The 17,242-nt window shown below is 35.6% G+C and overlaps 2 protein-coding genes across 3 annotated transcripts; both read left to right on the top strand.

Moving 5' to 3' along the window:
- The first annotated feature begins 1,397 nt into the window (after positions 1-1,397).
- LOC111498624 (isopentenyl-diphosphate Delta-isomerase I) lies at positions 1,398-11,860 on the top strand. Of its 2 annotated transcripts, XM_023149935.1 has the most exons (6): positions 1,516-1,629; positions 10,339-10,394; positions 10,551-10,642; positions 11,010-11,112; positions 11,196-11,333; positions 11,412-11,860. In XM_023149935.1, the coding sequence occupies exons 1-6, from the start codon at positions 1,565-1,567 to the stop codon at positions 11,663-11,665; spliced, it is 708 nt and encodes a 235-aa protein (XP_023005703.1). In that variant the 5' UTR covers positions 1,516-1,564; the 3' UTR covers positions 11,666-11,860. The 2 variants fall into 2 exon arrangements, with proteins under 2 accessions (XP_023005712.1, XP_023005703.1); XM_023149944.1 differs by lacking the exons at positions 10,339-10,394; positions 10,551-10,642; positions 11,010-11,112; positions 11,196-11,333; positions 11,412-11,860 and adding exons at positions 2,490-2,545; positions 2,750-2,841; positions 3,440-3,680; positions 3,764-4,077 and having other exon boundaries at positions 1,398-1,629.
- A 1,750-nt stretch (positions 11,861-13,610) lies between these two features.
- LOC111498662 (putative 4-hydroxy-4-methyl-2-oxoglutarate aldolase 2) lies at positions 13,611-16,654 on the top strand. The gene is made up of 2 exons (XM_023149996.1): positions 13,611-13,792; positions 15,940-16,654. The coding sequence occupies exon 2, from the start codon at positions 15,953-15,955 to the stop codon at positions 16,451-16,453; it is 501 nt and encodes a 166-aa protein (XP_023005764.1). The 5' UTR covers positions 13,611-13,792; positions 15,940-15,952; the 3' UTR covers positions 16,454-16,654.
- Positions 16,655-17,242: the final 588 nt, after the last annotated feature.

Raw genomic sequence — 17,242 nt, 5'->3', positions numbered from 1 at the left:
AAAAATTAAAAAAAAATAGATTTTTTTAAGAAGTATTATTGTTTTTATTATATAAAAAATTATTTTTATATGATTTTATTTTGAATATAGTTAGTTAATTAGTTATTTAATTAGAATAAATCCAAAATAATGTATAAAACATATATTTAATTCAGCTATACTAATAAAAGCTTATTAAATAAATTTAATTGCTTGTGTTACTGAAAAATATTAATTAATTAATTATTGATATCTTAAATGTATTTAATTAGTTAATTATTGTTATTTAAATGAGAGGTATTCTTATATGATGTGTGAATCCAACCAACCTAGACTACCTGACCTTAATTTTCTTTTTTTTTTTAAGATTTCGGTTGGGTTGAATTTTTGGAAAACATAAAAATTAGTTGGTTCCTAGGTTGACATTTTTTTTGTCATGTCAACTTGACCAACTCGAAAATAAGGTTACAATCCAACCCAATCCAACTTTACTAAGATTACTATGGTTAGTCCACATATGTGTCTTAGTTGAAAGACAATACGATGCTTGCCAATGTTATAATGTTACCATGATGACACTGTCGAGGGTCATCTACTTTTACTAGTGATGGAGTCATTTATGGCTGGCTTGCATAGATAACTTAGTTGGTTTGGTAGGATTCTCGTTAGATCCTTTAGGTAATTCATGTATAGTATGCGAGTTGGAACTTGAGGATGATAGATACTTCAAGCACATAGTTGATGGAACCCACTAACGAGAAAAGTACAAACTCGTACTTATAATTGTGTGAGATCTCACTACATCGGTTGGAGAGAGAAACGAAACATTGTTTATAAGAGTGTAGAAATCTCTCTCTAGTGAACGCATTGTAAAACGTTAAAGAGAAACCCATAAGGAGAAAGTCAAGTCTAAAGAGGACAATATCTACTAGCAGGTGAACTTGGACAACTATAAATGATATCAAAGCTAGACACTGGGCAGTGTGCTAAACAAGATGCTGGTAATGACGATAATAATCAAATAACCTTGAATGACACATCTTAGTTGTATTCATGAGTATTTTTTTTTTTTAAATATGGTATTAACGATAAAAATATTTTTTAATATTTAATATATAAAAAAAAAAGAAAAAAAAGTAAAAAAAGGGTATTATGAAATTTAAGTGTTGCCATTTATATTTATAACCAACAAACTTTATTAAATGAAAGAATTTAAAGTTTTATAAAATCTATATGTATTTTTATTAATTTAGGGTATTAAATCATGACAAAATTCTAAATTTTCCAACTAATTATAGTTTTAATAAACTAATAATAAACACATATTTAACAACCACTCTCCCAAATAGCGTCGTGCAAAACACGCGCAGAAAAGAAAACAAGAATGTCATCCATGGAAGCAAATCAAGTGTCTTCCAATCAACAGTCAACACAACAATGGCGAGCGCTTCAACGCTCACCCTTCTTGATCATAAATACTGCTTCCACTCTCTCTTTCTCTCTCGAATCTCGCTCTTCTCGCTCTTCTCCCAATCTTTCCCTCAGATTTTCTCTCATTTCCTCCCTTCAATCCCAGCGCCTCGCCATGGCAGATACCCTTCTCGATTCTGGCATGGACGAAGTCCAGAAGCGCCTCATGTTCGACGACGAGTGCGTATTCCCTTTCCCTTTGTGGTTTCAGATTTCGTTTCGCTTCTTGTTTTTTGCTTTTGACTTTCGTTGATTCTTGATTGATTTCTTTCTGTTTCTGGTGGAGCATTCTTGATGATTTGAGATTTGAGGTTTTTGTGGAGCTATTCCCGTCTTTTTGTACTTTACGTTACTTGAATTTGAATGATTATCGTATCCGAGACCTTTGAAGGAAGTTGTACGTTGAAAACGCTTGCAAACGACCTCAGTTTAATGGCCCTCTGTTTCTGTTTCTGTCTCTTTCTCTTTCTGATGTTGCTTTGGACTTTGATTCTTTGATTCTTTTTTGTGTTTTTTGATTTCTCTGACCAGTTGTTGAGATGCTCAATCTGGATCCAGTCTTATCAGTTTATGCTTTTTTGGTTCTTTTGAATTTGATTTTTAAGTCTGAACCCATGAGAGCTTAGGCTGAAAGTGGACAATGTATTGTGGAGAGGCGTGATTATAGTTTATCGATCCCCTATTTTCTCTTGTTTGTCTGATTAGCATGTTCTCTGCTTGTTGGTGGAAGAAGTATTTGAATGGGGAAGGAATTAAATCTAAGTCTCTTTTTTCCTGGAAAGGGATGAGAAGTTGTTGGTCAAGTGTTTGAAACCAGTCGAATTACATTTCATTTGAAGTTCTTGATGATTTGATGCTTAACATTTTCTGGGATCTGAACATCTCTGGCTTAATTAGTATGATACAATGTTTGAGTTTGAATCATGGCATGGCCAAGAGTTTTGAAGGTGTTTAGTTTGAATTCATTCACTAAGTACACTCGGATATAATTCATTCACTTACTCACAAATACCTTCTGTCGATCTTGAATTGCTGGATAGATGCATTTTAGTGGATGAGAACGATCGTGTTGTGGGTCATGAATCCAAGTATAACTGTAAGTCAAATCTTTTCCTTATTGATTTCTTTGAAGCAAGTTCTTATGACAATGCTAACGGTCATGATTTGCTTATTTTACTTTAGAACTCTTGTCTCGTTGCTATGGTTTGTTAGGAACCACGAACCTCTATAGTGGTATGATATTGTCCACTTTGAACTCTACATAAATTGATAATGCCCAATGTTCTTGTCTAACCTGTAGGTCACTTGATGGAAAATATCGAATCTAAAAACTGGCTGCATCGTGCTTTCAGCGTCTTTCTATTCAACTCCAAATACGAACTCCTTCTTCAGGTATGTTATTTGGGTTTGATTTGGACCGTTTCTAAAATGGTAGCTGTTTTGTGAGATCCCACATTGATGGGTGAGAGGAACGAGTGCCAACGAGGATGCTAGACCTATAAGGGGGTGTGGATTGTGAAATTCCATATCGATTGGAGTGGGAAATGAGTGCCAGTAAAGACGCTAGGCCCCAAAAGTGGGTGGATTGTGAGATTCCAAATTGGTTGGAGAGGGAACAAAGCATTCTTTATAAGGATTAGGAAACCTCTCCCTAGTAGATGTGTTTTAAACCTTGAAAGAAAGTCTGGAAGGGAAAACTCAAAGAGGACAATATCGGCTAATGGTGGACTTGGGATGTTATATGTTTGACCTATATATACTTTTCCAGTTCTTTTTGGTGATCATCTTAAAAGACCACTTGCTTGGATATTCTTTTAAACGTTCGAGTTTGTATCGTTTGACCGTTAGTCTCTTGCTGAAACTAAGTTAATGTTTTGATGATGTCTATGGTTTTTCCAGCTTTCTTGTTTGTTTTGTTGTTAGTATTTTTCTTATCTATATTCCGAACACGGAAAATGTTAACGTGTTGAACTCGATATCATCTCTGAAGCAACGATCTGCGACAAAGGTGACGTTTCCGCTTGTCTGGACGAACACTTGCTGCAGCCATCCATTGTATAGAGAATCTGAACTAATTGAGGAGGAAGCCCTTGGTGCAAGGAATGCTGCACAAAGGAAGCTGTTGGATGAACTCGGTATTCCTGCTGAAGATGTCCCGGTCGACCAGTTCATTCCGCTCGGTCGAATGCTATACAAGGCACCCTCAGATGGCAAATGGGGGGAGCATGAATGTACCTTCCCTGACTATAACTCATCTGTTTACAACTTGAGCTGAATTGGTATCACATTTGTTTCTAATAAGTGTAACGTGCAGTGGACTATCTCCTCTTCATCATTCGAGATGTCAACGTGAACCCGAACCCCGACGAAGTAGCGGATGTGAAGTACGTAAACAAGGAGCAGTTGAAGGAGCTTCTGAGGAAAGCAGATGCTGGAGAAGAGGGCTTGAAGCTGTCTCCGTGGTTCAGGCTTGTTGTGGACAATTTTCTGTTCAAGTGGTGGGATCATGTGGAGAAGGGGACTCTTAAGGAAGCTGCTGACATGAAAACAATTCACAAGTTGACCTGAGAGCTCAAACAATCAACCTGCTTGTTGTTTTTAGTTTTTGAATCCATTTCTTCCACAGCTCAATAATGCTTACTTTTTCAGTCTTCTACGAATAACTTAACTGACAGTAGGTTTTGTTATTTGGTGGAAATTGAAAATTTCTTTCACTATATTTAATAATGTGACCTAATTTTTAAATAAAAGTAAGGTTGAATTATCGAACCATTAGATTTTACGTGTAAACTGCACTTATTGTAGTATCCTAATCTTAGTTGAGTTTTCTCATGCATATTTTGCTAGAGAGATATTCCGGATCACCCAAGTACGTAATTTACAATTTGAACTTCACTTTAGTCATATCTGAGGATTGAGGTGTGGTCTATTAGATTCCTAAGATAATTAGGTAGCTTAACGAGGACTTTTGACTGTAGGTTGCTCTATTTTGACTCCTCGTGTCTTTCTTAGTCTGGGAGAACTAGGAATCTAGTCTCTCTAATCGTCGCTTATGATCTTAAGGTGCTTAGTCTGCTGGAGGCGTCTTGACCTAGGTAACCTCACTCTAATATTGCCCTAGCTCTGCGCAAATTTCCGACGAGGTGTTGGAGATCTCATGTTTTCAACTGACCCTCGACTCCTACAAAGGCCACATTCCCTCAACGCTTCAATCAACTGGACCCTCATGCCATTTGAGAATAACGAAGTGCAAAGTGCAAAGTGCAAAGAGAAGGAAATCCAACGAAAACCTTCTCTTCTGAGTGCGATGCCGACGAGACAGAGAGATTTGACCCAACGCCGTAATGAACGACACGCTGTAGAAGTGGTGACGGGCAACTCAGGACACACCAAGTATGCCAAACAACGTCCATTTTCATGGTATTCAACGTGGTCTTATTGTCGGTAAGGGAGGTTATTTTTCTATAAACAGTTACGTCATGGTTCGCTGTTTTAGGTTACACGAACGCCTCCATCGCCTCGTGTGTGAAAGAGAAGTGGATAGAGACGTAGAAAATGAAAAGAGCAAACGACTATCGGGTGCTAAATTCAACTTCGACTTATCAAAAGGATTTAAGTTTTGTATAACTCTCATTTGCTCGATTCAAGTTAAATTAAGTTATGAAATTAGAATCACTGAAACTATTTAGCGAATATTCAAATAGGTGAAGCTTTGTATGAGTGAGAAAGAACTTAAAGGACAAAAGCAAACTAAGTTATAGAAAGAGAACTTCGGTTAAGGCCATCCAAGTAAGTGACCCTAATATCAATTCGGTCAAAAAACTTGTCTTATGTATGATGACACGTGCCCAATAACCCTTGCACGTGTCATGTATGTTATTATGGTATTAGGATGTGTTATGATGATGCTATGATGATGTGATTTTATATGACATTATGATATGTTGCGATGATGCTACGATGTTAAGATGATGTGATGTACTATGTTACTATGATACTTTAAGATGATGATGTATTATGATGTGATGACATGAGATGCATGATGATGATATGACATGATACGGTAATACCTCATGTTAAGATGATATACATGTATGAAATGTCATGTTGCATTATGATAAGTTTTCTAATACACAACCCTTAGATGATATTATAAATGATGAAGGTACGAATGTTTATGCATGCATGTTACCTAAAGTAACATGTGAAGAATGTCTGTGATTGTGTCACATGAATGATTTTAAGATGAAAAATATAAGGATCTCATGCATACTGCATGCTCATTTATTAGTCGGGAAACTTCCCTTTTTATGATGACGAGTATGAACACGTACACTATGATGATGATGATGTCTTGCATGATATTCGAGGGTTTGTTGTACCTCTAGACATCCGGTTACAACCAACTAACCTGACTATGATGGGCATAAGGAGTGTGCGAACCCTTGGTGGGCTCATGCTCACACGCATTGGAGTTAGATATGCATGCAGTCACAACAAATATCGAGAAACTAAAGGTTTGATAAACTATTTGACATTGATAAGCTCTAACACACAAATGAACAGGTCCCTCTTCGCCTAATTCTTTCCATTCTACCAACGAATAATCTATAATAAGTCGCAAATCCAGATCGGCTAATTGTTCCCGTATAGCACCGGCTCCGGTAGAAATTTCTCGATTTCAAAAGGTAGTAAACATAATCCAAAATAATTCGCATGCACACAACTAGGTCAGGTGTTGTTGTGCATACAAAAAGGTTCCATAATACTTGGAAATACTAATCAATGCATACATATCGAGTCGTCTGTCATTCAATATAAAAATGACTCGCATGTAACCCAAGCTAGTCGACAAGCTCACCTAACCCTAATCTTCAAATTTTCTAACAAAACTTTCAAATTGCCCCATTGATCGAGTTGGAGCCCAAACCGAGGGTGTGGCATGTGTACGTATGGAAAGTGGGCTTGGATTTGGTATAGGTTGGGTTGAGCTGGCCTTTCGAAGCATTAATTAATATATAATGTTTTATCGAAAGAAATTCGACGACAAAAGATTATTAGAAGTTAACTTTGACATAACAGCCAAATTTCAATGGTATAAATTAATTTGTCCAAAAATTAAATTGTCTTTCGATCTGAAAAATAAAACTCTTTATTGAATGGCCTCATTTGAACCCGATATTACATACATGATTCATGAAATGTAAGCATAAACACTCTTCATTCATTTTTCCTTCAAATATTAAAGAAGAAAATAACGTTAAATATCGATTAAAATCATCATCCTTCTCGACAACGATTGATAGCAGAGCATCCTCGATTATAGGGATTAGCGGGAACAGGTATAGAGCCCCTATTTCCAAAGGAACAATGTGGAGGTGGGTTAGGGTGATGACATTCTGAAAATTTAAGAAATTTCTTTTCGGCTGATACTTCCGGGCTCGTCACCACCATGCTAATTAAAGCTAAACATATTAGCAAGGACTTCATTTTGTTTCCTTGCTATCTAAATTCCCCCTCCTTTTGTCCCTTTTTATTCGTGACTTCTCTTTTCCTTCCCCTCTACATTTATAGGTTTCAAAAAATGGATCAATCCTAGAAAGAAGGTAAGATAGGCCTAAAATTAGTTGACAGTTAAAATCGGTTGAAAGATAGGCCTAAAATTAGATTGCTAACACGTTCTAACAATCCATACAAGTGTTCTTAAAGCCTGTGTGACTATTTACAGGATGATGCCTGCCTTCCTAACTAGTTTTTAGTAGGTTAAGATCTCAAAATTTATGGAAATTTCTATGATTGGTTAGAATGAAAAGAAAATTAGGGTTAGTATTGAAATCAAACTAAAAATTAGTTAAGTGACGGTTGAATGAAGTGAAACCCACCCTCCCCTATGCATGAGAAGAGCCTTTTACATGCGAGTACTATGCGCCCAGTAGAGGAGAGTTGCGATGGGTGGGCAATATGTGGTGCTTTCTGGTTCAACGATCCAACTCTTGTGACGCATGTTGGATTGTGATTTACTACAATGTCGTGACACGTGGTGTACGCATAATAGCATGTTGTGAGTTGGGTCGGGTCAGGCAGGTGGATTGGGTCGTGTTGTTGAACCAGATCGTGTCTTGGTTCATTGGTCAGATTGAGAGTCAATTCATAGGTGCAAGTTGAATCCAAGTGTTACGTCACCACTAGATGTTGACGCGCTATACCACGCACAACACAAAATGTGTTACGTTCTAGGCCAGCCAAAAGACATGATAGACTCCTCTTAGTAAAATAAACCCACTCAAAGATGAAGTGCCTCATGTTCTATGACGTGTGTAGGGTCCAAAGTGTATTTCCATAGCATAGAGACATGAAACACATTATGTACTACGATAAAGGTGGGTCAAACAAACCCTATCCTCCCTAAGCTCTCGAAAGGAATTATGAGCCTCAAATTCAACTTACTTACCATACTGGATGTGTTGGGTTGATCAAAATTTATGAGCTTTTTAAACGCTAATGCAAGAACAAATGCTCATTTTAATGCAAGAACAAATATCTTAATGCAAGAACACTTGTTTGAGATTCGAATCACTCTACAAGCAAGATTAATCATGTCGAGCTTGAATGATTCTTGTTGATAAAATATCTAAATGCAAGAACACTTGTTTGATATTCGAATCACTCAACAAGCAAGATTGATCATGTCGAACTTGAATGATTCTACATGCAACCTAAACTATATAGAATTGAAAAGAAACTTAGTCATTGGCCGAAGCACAAATGCTCATTTTACTATATTTTCCAAGTCTACTCACAAATGCAACATACATATCACATACCCTGTGTCCTATTTACGTGTCCTTTCGAGTATGTTATGATATATTATGTCATGTTATGGATGTATGTGATGCATGTACTTTCGGCATGTATGTTATGATACTATATTTATCATACATTTATAGGCAATAACATAAATATAAAACAGAGAACATAACATAACATAAACGTCTAGGAAAATTCTAGAGTACATAAATGTAAGATACGAAAAATAAAACCGAGACAATGACTAAGATTCATGGTCGTAAGCACTCCTTCTCATTGGAAGTACTACACATCCAATTTGTCCGAAGTGGAGACCACATCCAATTTATCTATCATGATTCAATGTATTTGCATTCCATGACCCCAATAATACGATCACTTAGTAAGTATTTCTTAAATACTCAAGTCATGTGTTACTTCTATGTTTCAAGTAAATGTAAGACACCTCTATATGGTTGATATCAACATCACAATTAAAGATCATAACACATGCATAGGGTAATTGCATTTAGTTTCATGGATCTTAAGTTAGTACGAGACATTGGTAGGGTTAGGATTAACGAGCGTTCCGTGATTAATATCTATTAGAATCTATATTATTTTCCCTCAATTTTGGTAGGGTTTAATTTCATTTTATTAATAAATTAATTATCATTAATTGTCAATAAAATTTATGAATAATAAGATTTTTAATTTTTAATTTTTAATTTAGCTTAAAATAAATCAATTTAAGAATTTATTAAATAGATTATAGTTGATAACACTGAAATTTATTAAAAATTTGTGAATATGATTAATGAAATTTTAATAATAACTTAATATATGTATACTAATAATTTAAAGTTAAAATACTTTAAAATTTTATATTTTATTTCAAAAATACTTTTAAACTTTCAAAATTTTTAATAATACCATTTTTTTTGGGTTAAAAATACTATATTTAAAAAATATCTATAAAATTTTAAAAATAGAATTAACACTTTTAACCTTTATAAAAAAAAGTTAAAAAAATTCTTACCATTAATATATATACAAAAACTGTCTATCGACGGTTCATAGATTATCTCCAAATTTTTTTATATTAGTTTAAAAAGTTTACGAGTATTTTTAAAAATTTGAGTATTATAAAACTTTTAAAACTTCAAAGTGTAAAGTTTATAGGTATTTTTTTTTATTAATTATGCACGGGTAAGAATAAATAATAATGTGTTAATAAATTCATTTAATAATAATAATAATGCCACAATAATTAATTTTGACATTATTTAATAAAAGATAATTAAATAATAAATTTAAAATAGAGAGACGTTATGTCAAGGGATGAGAAGCAATAATGTAATAACATTAAGAATGTACGAAAAGTTTATTAAATAAATTCAATTACTTGTTTATTGAAAAATATTAATGAACTAATTATTGATATCTTAATTTTCACCAATTAATTATGATTAATTAAAATGAGTTGGCAATAAATTATTTTTTAAATAATTATAATTAATTACTTATTAATTTTTATGTTATTATTTTTTTTAACGTTTTGGATAATGTAATATTATATTAAAAATAGATATAATATTCATATTACAAACTAAATTTGAATTTTTTTTGTTAAACTAAATAAGTGTAATATAATATATTATAAATTATATCATATTTTAAATATTAATTATATAAAAAGTATATAACATAATTATATTCATCAATAAATTATTAGTTTATATTCAATTTAATTTAAAAAGAAATTAGTTTCATGGTTTATAAATATATTACAAAATATTTATAAATGTTGTATAATATCGATTGCGGAAATCATGTTACTTTGATCCATAATAGGGTGTACATCCAACCCAACAACTCGGACCAACCCAACCCAAATTATAGGAGCCGGGTTAGGTTGGGTTTGAATAATGGGCATGACCAAGACTTTGATCCCACCGTACCCATTGATCTGCAAGTAAGAAATGTTGCACGAATTCAAGTTTGAGATCTTTGTCTTGGTTAAATCACCACTAAATTCAAAAGTTAGTCTCTGATGAATTGAACTCGTTAATATATTTTCCAACCTCCTATGTTGCTGGACAGATGCATTTTAGTGGATGAGAACGATCGTGTCGTGGGTCATGAATCCAAGTATACCTGTAAGTCAAATCTTTTCCTGTATTGATTTCTTTGAAGCAAGTTCTTATGACAAAGCTAACCGTCATGATTGAACTCTGTCTCCTTGCTATGGTTTGTTAGGAACCACGAACCTCGAGGTAGATTGATAATGCCCAATGTTCTCATCTAACCTGCAGGTCACTTGATGGAAAATATCGAATCTAAGAACTCACTGCATCGCGCTTTCAGCGTCTTTCTATTCAACTCCAAATATGAACTGCTTATTCAGGTATGTTATTTAGGTTTGATTCGGATGGTCTCTGAAATCGTTGCTGTTTGATCTATATATACTCTTCGAGTTGGATGGTCTCTGAAATCATTGCTGTTTGATCTATATATACTCTTCGAGTTCTTTTCGGTGATCGTCTTGAACGACCACTTGCTTGGATTTCCTTTTAAGCTTTGGAGTCTGTATCTTTTGGCCATTAGTCTCTTTTCACGAAGATCTCTCCTTAACTTCTATGGAACGAGTTAAAGTTTGTGATAGTCAATATGCATTTCTTTTGATGATATTTTTGACAGAAATGAACTATTGTTTTCATGGCATCTATGGTTTGGTTGTCATTAACGTGGTTAATCCTATATTATCTATGAAGCAACGATCTGCTAAAAAGGTGACGTTTCCGCTTGCGTGGACGGACTCGTGCTGCAGCCATCCATTGTATAAAGAATCTGATCTAATTGAGGAGGATGCCCTTGGTATGTCAATAACAAACGTTAGATCTGCTCCCTACTTTTGAACCTCCTTAATATGGATCTTCCTTTACATCTACAACAACCAGGTGCAAGGAAGGCTGCCCAACGGAAGCTGTTGCATGAACTCGGTATTCCTGCTGAAGATATCCCGGTTGACCAGATCATTCCGGTTGGTCGAATGCTATACAAGGCACCCTCAGATGTCAAATGGGGGGAGCATGAATGTACTTTCCCTGACTATAACTCATCTGTTTACAACTTGAATTGGTATCACATTTGTTTCTAATAAGTGTAACGTGCAGTGGACTATCTCCTCTTCATCGTTCGAGATGTTAATGTGAACCCGAACCCGAACGAAGTGGCGGATGTGAAGTACGTAAACAAGGAGGAGTTGAAGGAGCTTGTGAGGAAAGTAGATGCTGGAGAAGAGGGCTTGAAGCTGTCTCCGTGGTTCAGGCTTGTTGTGGACAATTTTCTGTACAAATGGTGGGATCATGTGGAGAAGGGGACTCTCAAGGAAGCTGCTGACATGAAAACAATTCACAAGTTGACCTGAGATCTAAACCTCATCCTCTATGCGACTGTTTGGTTTGAGGTTATGTTATACTATTTGAGAATAAGATATGTGAGAGAAGAATGTCTGTGAATAAAATAAAATATGTAATGACCGTTTGGATCTCTACTAACCTAAAAATATTACGGTTTATAGCATATTCTATTATCTATAAATAAACCGTTCAAACTTTATCATGAAACACTCTCATGGACTTACATGTTCGAAAACGTCTTTAAAACAATGTAAGGAAATACTAAATAAAATGCATGTATCATGGTTTTTACTTGCGATATTGTCATCAGCTGCACAAAGTTGTCTTGTCTTTACTTGGAATAGGAGTAGCACATAGCTTGAGTATTTTAAAAAATACTCAGTAAGTGACCTCACTCTTGGGGTTGGGGACTCACTATTGGGTTAGGGAATGCTTAAAATACTCATTGATCTCACTATTGGGGTTAGGGACTTACTATTGGGTTAGGGAATACAAATGCATGCAACTCATGATTAAAATACTCAGTAAGTGGCCTCACTATTGGGGTTAGGGAATGCCAACACATGCAATTCATGATTAGTGACCTATCATTAAAATCATTACAGGGATTAAAATACTCAGTAAGTAGCCTCACTGTTGGAGTTAGGGAATGCCAACACATGCAACTCATGATTAGGGACCTATCATTAAAATCATTACAGGGTTGACCTCCATTCCAGACGAAACAAAATTGGATGTGTAGTACCCTACACACGATCCACACATGCGAGCGTGAATTCCCATGCGGTTCGCACCCTCTCCCCAAATCCATCATAGTTGAGCTAGTTGTCCGTAGTTGGATGTTTGGAGGTGAGAAACCCGTAAGTGTCATGCGAGACATGATGATGATCATCATCATCATAATGTGTGCGTCCGTACTCATCATCATAAATGGGGAAGTAACTTGGTGCATATGAACAAATAAAATGCATGAAGTCCCTATAATTTTCATCTTTAAATTATTCTTATGACATAGCCTTATATATCATTCATACATTTTTCTAAGTAACTTGCATGCGTTGGCCTTCATACGTTCATTATCATTAACATCAAATAGGGTTGTGTCTTAGAAACTTTTGTCATATTGCATCATTATATTTAGTACATGCACATTATCATGCATCTTACATCATCATACTATCATGCATCATCATATAACATCATCACATCGTCATAATGGTATTAGAGCCAAATACCAGATGATGTGCCAGTGAGGACATTGGGCCCCAAATGGGGTAGATTATTAGATCCTACATTGATGGAGAGGAATGAGTGTCAACGAAGACACTAGACCCCAAAGGGGGGAGGATCATGAGATCCCACATCAATTGGAGAGGGGAACGAGTGACAGTGAGGATCCCAGACCTTGAAGGGGGGGTGGATTGTGAGATCACACATCAGTTGGAGAGGAGAAAGATACTTTTTTTATAAGGGTGTGGCTCCTTAGTAGACACGTTTGAAAGCTTTGAAGGGAAACCCGAAAGAAAAAATCCAAAGAGAACAATATCTGCTATTGGCAGGCATGGACTATTACATGTATATACATACATTCATATCTTAAATATAATCGAAAATAACTGTTGATGTTTGTCCCACATTGGCTAATCTAGACAAAGATAATAGGTTTATAAACTCGAATCAACTACGTCATTCTTAAATTAATAAGTTTGACATATTGCCTAAGAATAAAAGTAATATTGATACTCATCCACATGGTGCCTATCCATGAAAGTAGCATTGATACTCATCTTGTACACTAGTTTTCTTCTCAATATTCTAAATGTTTTGATTGGATGGATGATATAATATTCTAAAAAATGGTTGAACTTTTTTTAGATGAATTTTCCTCTTATTTAAATTTTTAAACGAACTAAAAAAAAAAAAAAAAAAAAAGGGAAGATTTAGTTATATTTAGGAGAAGGTGAGTGCCATAATTGGGTTTCACATAACAAACTGATTCCTCAGAATTTCTTCCCTTTTCACTCAATCGTCTTCCATCTTTTCCTCTGCTTTTCTCACTTGTTCTTCAATCCCCCCCATCTCCTTCTTCCTTCCTCTACACCTTCAACACTCCCTTTCCGCCCCATCTTCCTAAGGTATTTCATTCCTTCTGTCCTTTTCATTTCGCTTTTTTCCTGTTTCAAATTGATTTTGATTTGCGCGATTCAGATTTCCGTTCTTCTCAATTGTTTCATGCTCGTTTTCACCAAAAATCAATGTTTCTTTTATTATTTTTTTTTTCATTTTTGTTGTTGTTCAGGTTATAAATGAGTAAAGTTTGTGTTTCTGAAGCTGATTAATTGGGTTTGATCATGTTGGTTATTTCGTTTTCTCGGATTTCAGATGGGTTTTTGTTTAGATCTGTGAATTCCATTGTTAACGTTGTTTTGTTTGTTTATTTACTCTAAACGTTGGATCGTGGAGATTGAGGATTAATGGGATTTGTACGCAATGGGATCAATCATTTCTGTGTTGATTTCATGACTCTTTTTCTGTTCATCAATTTATCGCATTCATATGTACCTTGCCACTTGTCTGATTTGGATTTGATGTTATTTTTTCCCGAATGAAATCTCTGCACCACAATACATTGTATGTGGCTATGTGCTTTTTGGCTTGCTTTTTTATCCTTTAGCTCTCTGTTTTTGTAATCATTCTTTAAGGCAGAAGAAGAAAAGTACATGGATAATCAAGAAGCAGGGATCTCATCTGATAACTGTTGTCTTTTTTTCTTTTCTTCTTTTCTAGAACAAAACTAATATATTTATGGTAATTGCTTACCTTCTGTATTGAAAAGCTAGAACTTGCAAAGAGAAATATGGTATGATTAGAAGAGTTGTGAGAAAGAAGTGATGCCTTTAGTCGAATAGAGGGAGAGTGGAGACATCGGTTGGAGAGGGGAATAAAACATCCTTTATAAGGGTGTGGAAACCTTTCCCTACTAGATGTGTTTTAGAACCGTGAGGCTGATGACGATATGTATTGGAACAAAGAGGACAATATCTACCAGCGATGGGCTTGGGTTGGTTACAAATGGTATCAGAGCCAGATACCGGGCAGTGTGCCAAAGAGGACGCTTCGATTGGAGAGAGGAACGAAACATTCCTTATAAGGGTGTGGAAATCTTTCTCTAGTAGACGCGTTTTAAAATCGTGAGGCTGACGGCGATACATAACGAGTCAAAGTGGGAAATATCTATTAGCGGTGGGATTGGGTTGTTCCTGAGATATGAGAGTGCAATGCGAAATGTAATCTTTGGATGCAAACTTCAGATGGTATTCAAGTTCAAAGGAAAAAACCCCTTGTTTTTGGTTGATTAAATTGGTTTTCCCTGGAAGGATATATAACAAGGAGAAGACCAAGGTCATCTCTTCCTTTCTATTCTACTGTGCAAGCTTTATGGCTTAAGCTGCTGACCTTTTTCAACTTATCCTTGCTGATGCCTAGAAGAGTGAAGAACTCTATGTTGTTGAGTTTATGTTATGAGGTCACAGTTCTAGGGACAAAGCTAAGATCTTGTGAATTGACAGCTTTAGTGCTGTTTGATAGAATTTATGGCTTAAAAGACATAAAATAATCATAATTTTGTTCCTTCTTCTTAGTGCCTTGTAACTGCTACCTTGCTTCTTTGTTTCCTGGTTGTAGAACCTTATAAGTTGGGGAATGTCACAATGAGAGAAGTATCCTACCTCGAGTATGTCTAAAGAGGAGAATGAAACATTTTTTTATAAGGGTGTGTAAACTTCTTTCTATCAGACACGTTTTAAAACCTTAAGGAGAAACTCGAAAGGAAAAGTCGAAAGAGGACAATATCTACTAGCAGTGACCTTGAAGGGTTATAATTATTCATATTTAAATGTTGTAGTTTTTAAAATAGTATAGAAAATTTGAACTTTTAAATGCGTTTCTGGTAACTCGTGAGCTCCACTTTACAAGAACCGAACAACAAATACAAGAATGACATGGATAAACCCTTGACATTGTCATTGACCTTTGTGATCAAGAGCCTTCAAATAAGTGTGCTATCTTTTCCAAGAGGATATTGCTCATTGTTTTGCTATGGCTCAAAGTTGGTTGTGATGTTCTGCTTTCTACTGCACACGAACATATAAGCCTTTTTCTTTTACTTGCTTCTGATAGTGTCTTTATCAGCAAAGTCCTTGTACTTGTGTTTTCTTTCAAGAAATGACCAAATAGTAGAATCTCTGGTTCACTAAATTCAATATTTGGTTACAAACATAAGGTGCTGGGAGCAAATGGCCTTGGTTACCACTGCAGAAGTTTGTGATGCTAATCCACAGCTCATTGTGAGTGGTGAACTCCGAGCCCTGGAGCCAATCTTCCAGATATATGGGCGACGCCAAGTGTTTTCAGGACCAGTAGTGACACTAAAGGTGTTTGAAGACAATGTGTTGGTCCGTGAGTTCCTGGAGGAGAAGGGTAAGGGCAGAGTTCTTGTGGTGGACGGGGGCGGTAGCAAGAGGTGTGCAATATTGGGTGGCAATCCTGTTGTCCAAGCTCAGAACAACGGATGGGCTGGCATAGTTGTGAATGGTTGTGTCCGAGACGTGGATGAAATCAATGGGTGTGATATTGGGGTCAGGGCTCTGGCTTCACATCCAATGAAAGCCAACAAGAAGCGGGTTGGAGAGAAGCACGTCCCTATAACTGTGGGCGGGACAAGGATCATGGATGGGGAGTGGCTGTATGCTGATACCGATGGGATTCTGGTTTCACGGACTGAGTTGTCTGTTTAGAGAAGTGTTCTTCAAAGATTTTGATGGCAGGATGATATTGTTTAGACAAGAGCATGAGCAAGAGCTTGTCAGTAATGGTGTTGATGTCTTTTATATTTATCATTAAGATTATGTTATGTGGTTTGAATGATGAACTGCTGCGTTATGTGGCCTTTATTGTTGTATGCAACAGGTTAATGAAAAACTTGATCATTTTGAATCTTTGTTTTGTGTTTAGAACTGAGTTCAGGTGGGCGATTCTTCTGCTAAAAGTAGTAAGTTTGAGCACATGACACATGGGTTGCAGCTATGTGTTACTATTTGAACTGTGATGCTATCATAACAAGGCTTAAGGACAACAAAAGTATGACTGTGCACTATGCCAAGCGTAAGCACTTTCTATTTTTGAGCCGTGCATCGTCGTGATTGTTGGCTTATTGGCCCTTGATCTCACATTAATTAATTTCAATGAATTAATTATTGATGTTTTGATGATAACAAACCTACTTTTAATTATTAACTATTTTCAGTTTTTTGAACTGTCCACAGTATAAGGTCGGGAATAACAATTACAACAACTTTTCAATTACTCAAATCAGAGCTAAAACGAAGAAATTAGAGTCGAGACAACATACCCGACGTGATGATGTGGCAACAAAATCAAAATGATGGACAAATCAAAATATATCAAAGTATGACATTTATAATATTGGAAGAGTAACACATGGTGGAGTTTTTCTTATTATTACATTTCTAAATAAAATTATTTTTACAAATATAAATTTGAATATAACCGTTACTCACATCGAA

Source organism: Cucurbita maxima, unplaced genomic scaffold (genome assembly GCF_002738345.1).
Source record: "Cucurbita maxima cultivar Rimu unplaced genomic scaffold, Cmax_1.0 Cma_Scf00002, whole genome shotgun sequence".
Taxonomy (NCBI): Eukaryota; Viridiplantae; Streptophyta; class Magnoliopsida; order Cucurbitales; family Cucurbitaceae; genus Cucurbita; species Cucurbita maxima.
Note: the sequence above shows the minus strand (reverse complement) of the source record. Positions and strands in the feature narration are given on the sequence as shown.

Excerpts from the sequence above, each read along its gene's own strand:
- LOC111498662 (XM_023149996.1), top strand. The coding sequence starts at position 15,953 with ATGGCCTTGGTTACCACTGCAGAAGTTTGTGATGCTAATCCACAGCTC.
- LOC111498624 (XM_023149935.1), top strand. The coding sequence starts at position 1,565 with ATGGCAGATACCCTTCTCGATTCTGGCATGGACGAAGTCCAGAAGCGC. Across the intron at positions 10,643-11,009 it reads AATATGAACTGCTTATTCAG|CAACGATCTGCTAAAAAGGT; the intron begins GTATGTTATTTA and ends TTATCTATGAAG. Across the intron at positions 11,113-11,195 it reads AATTGAGGAGGATGCCCTTG|GTGCAAGGAAGGCTGCCCAA; the intron begins GTATGTCAATAA and ends TACAACAACCAG.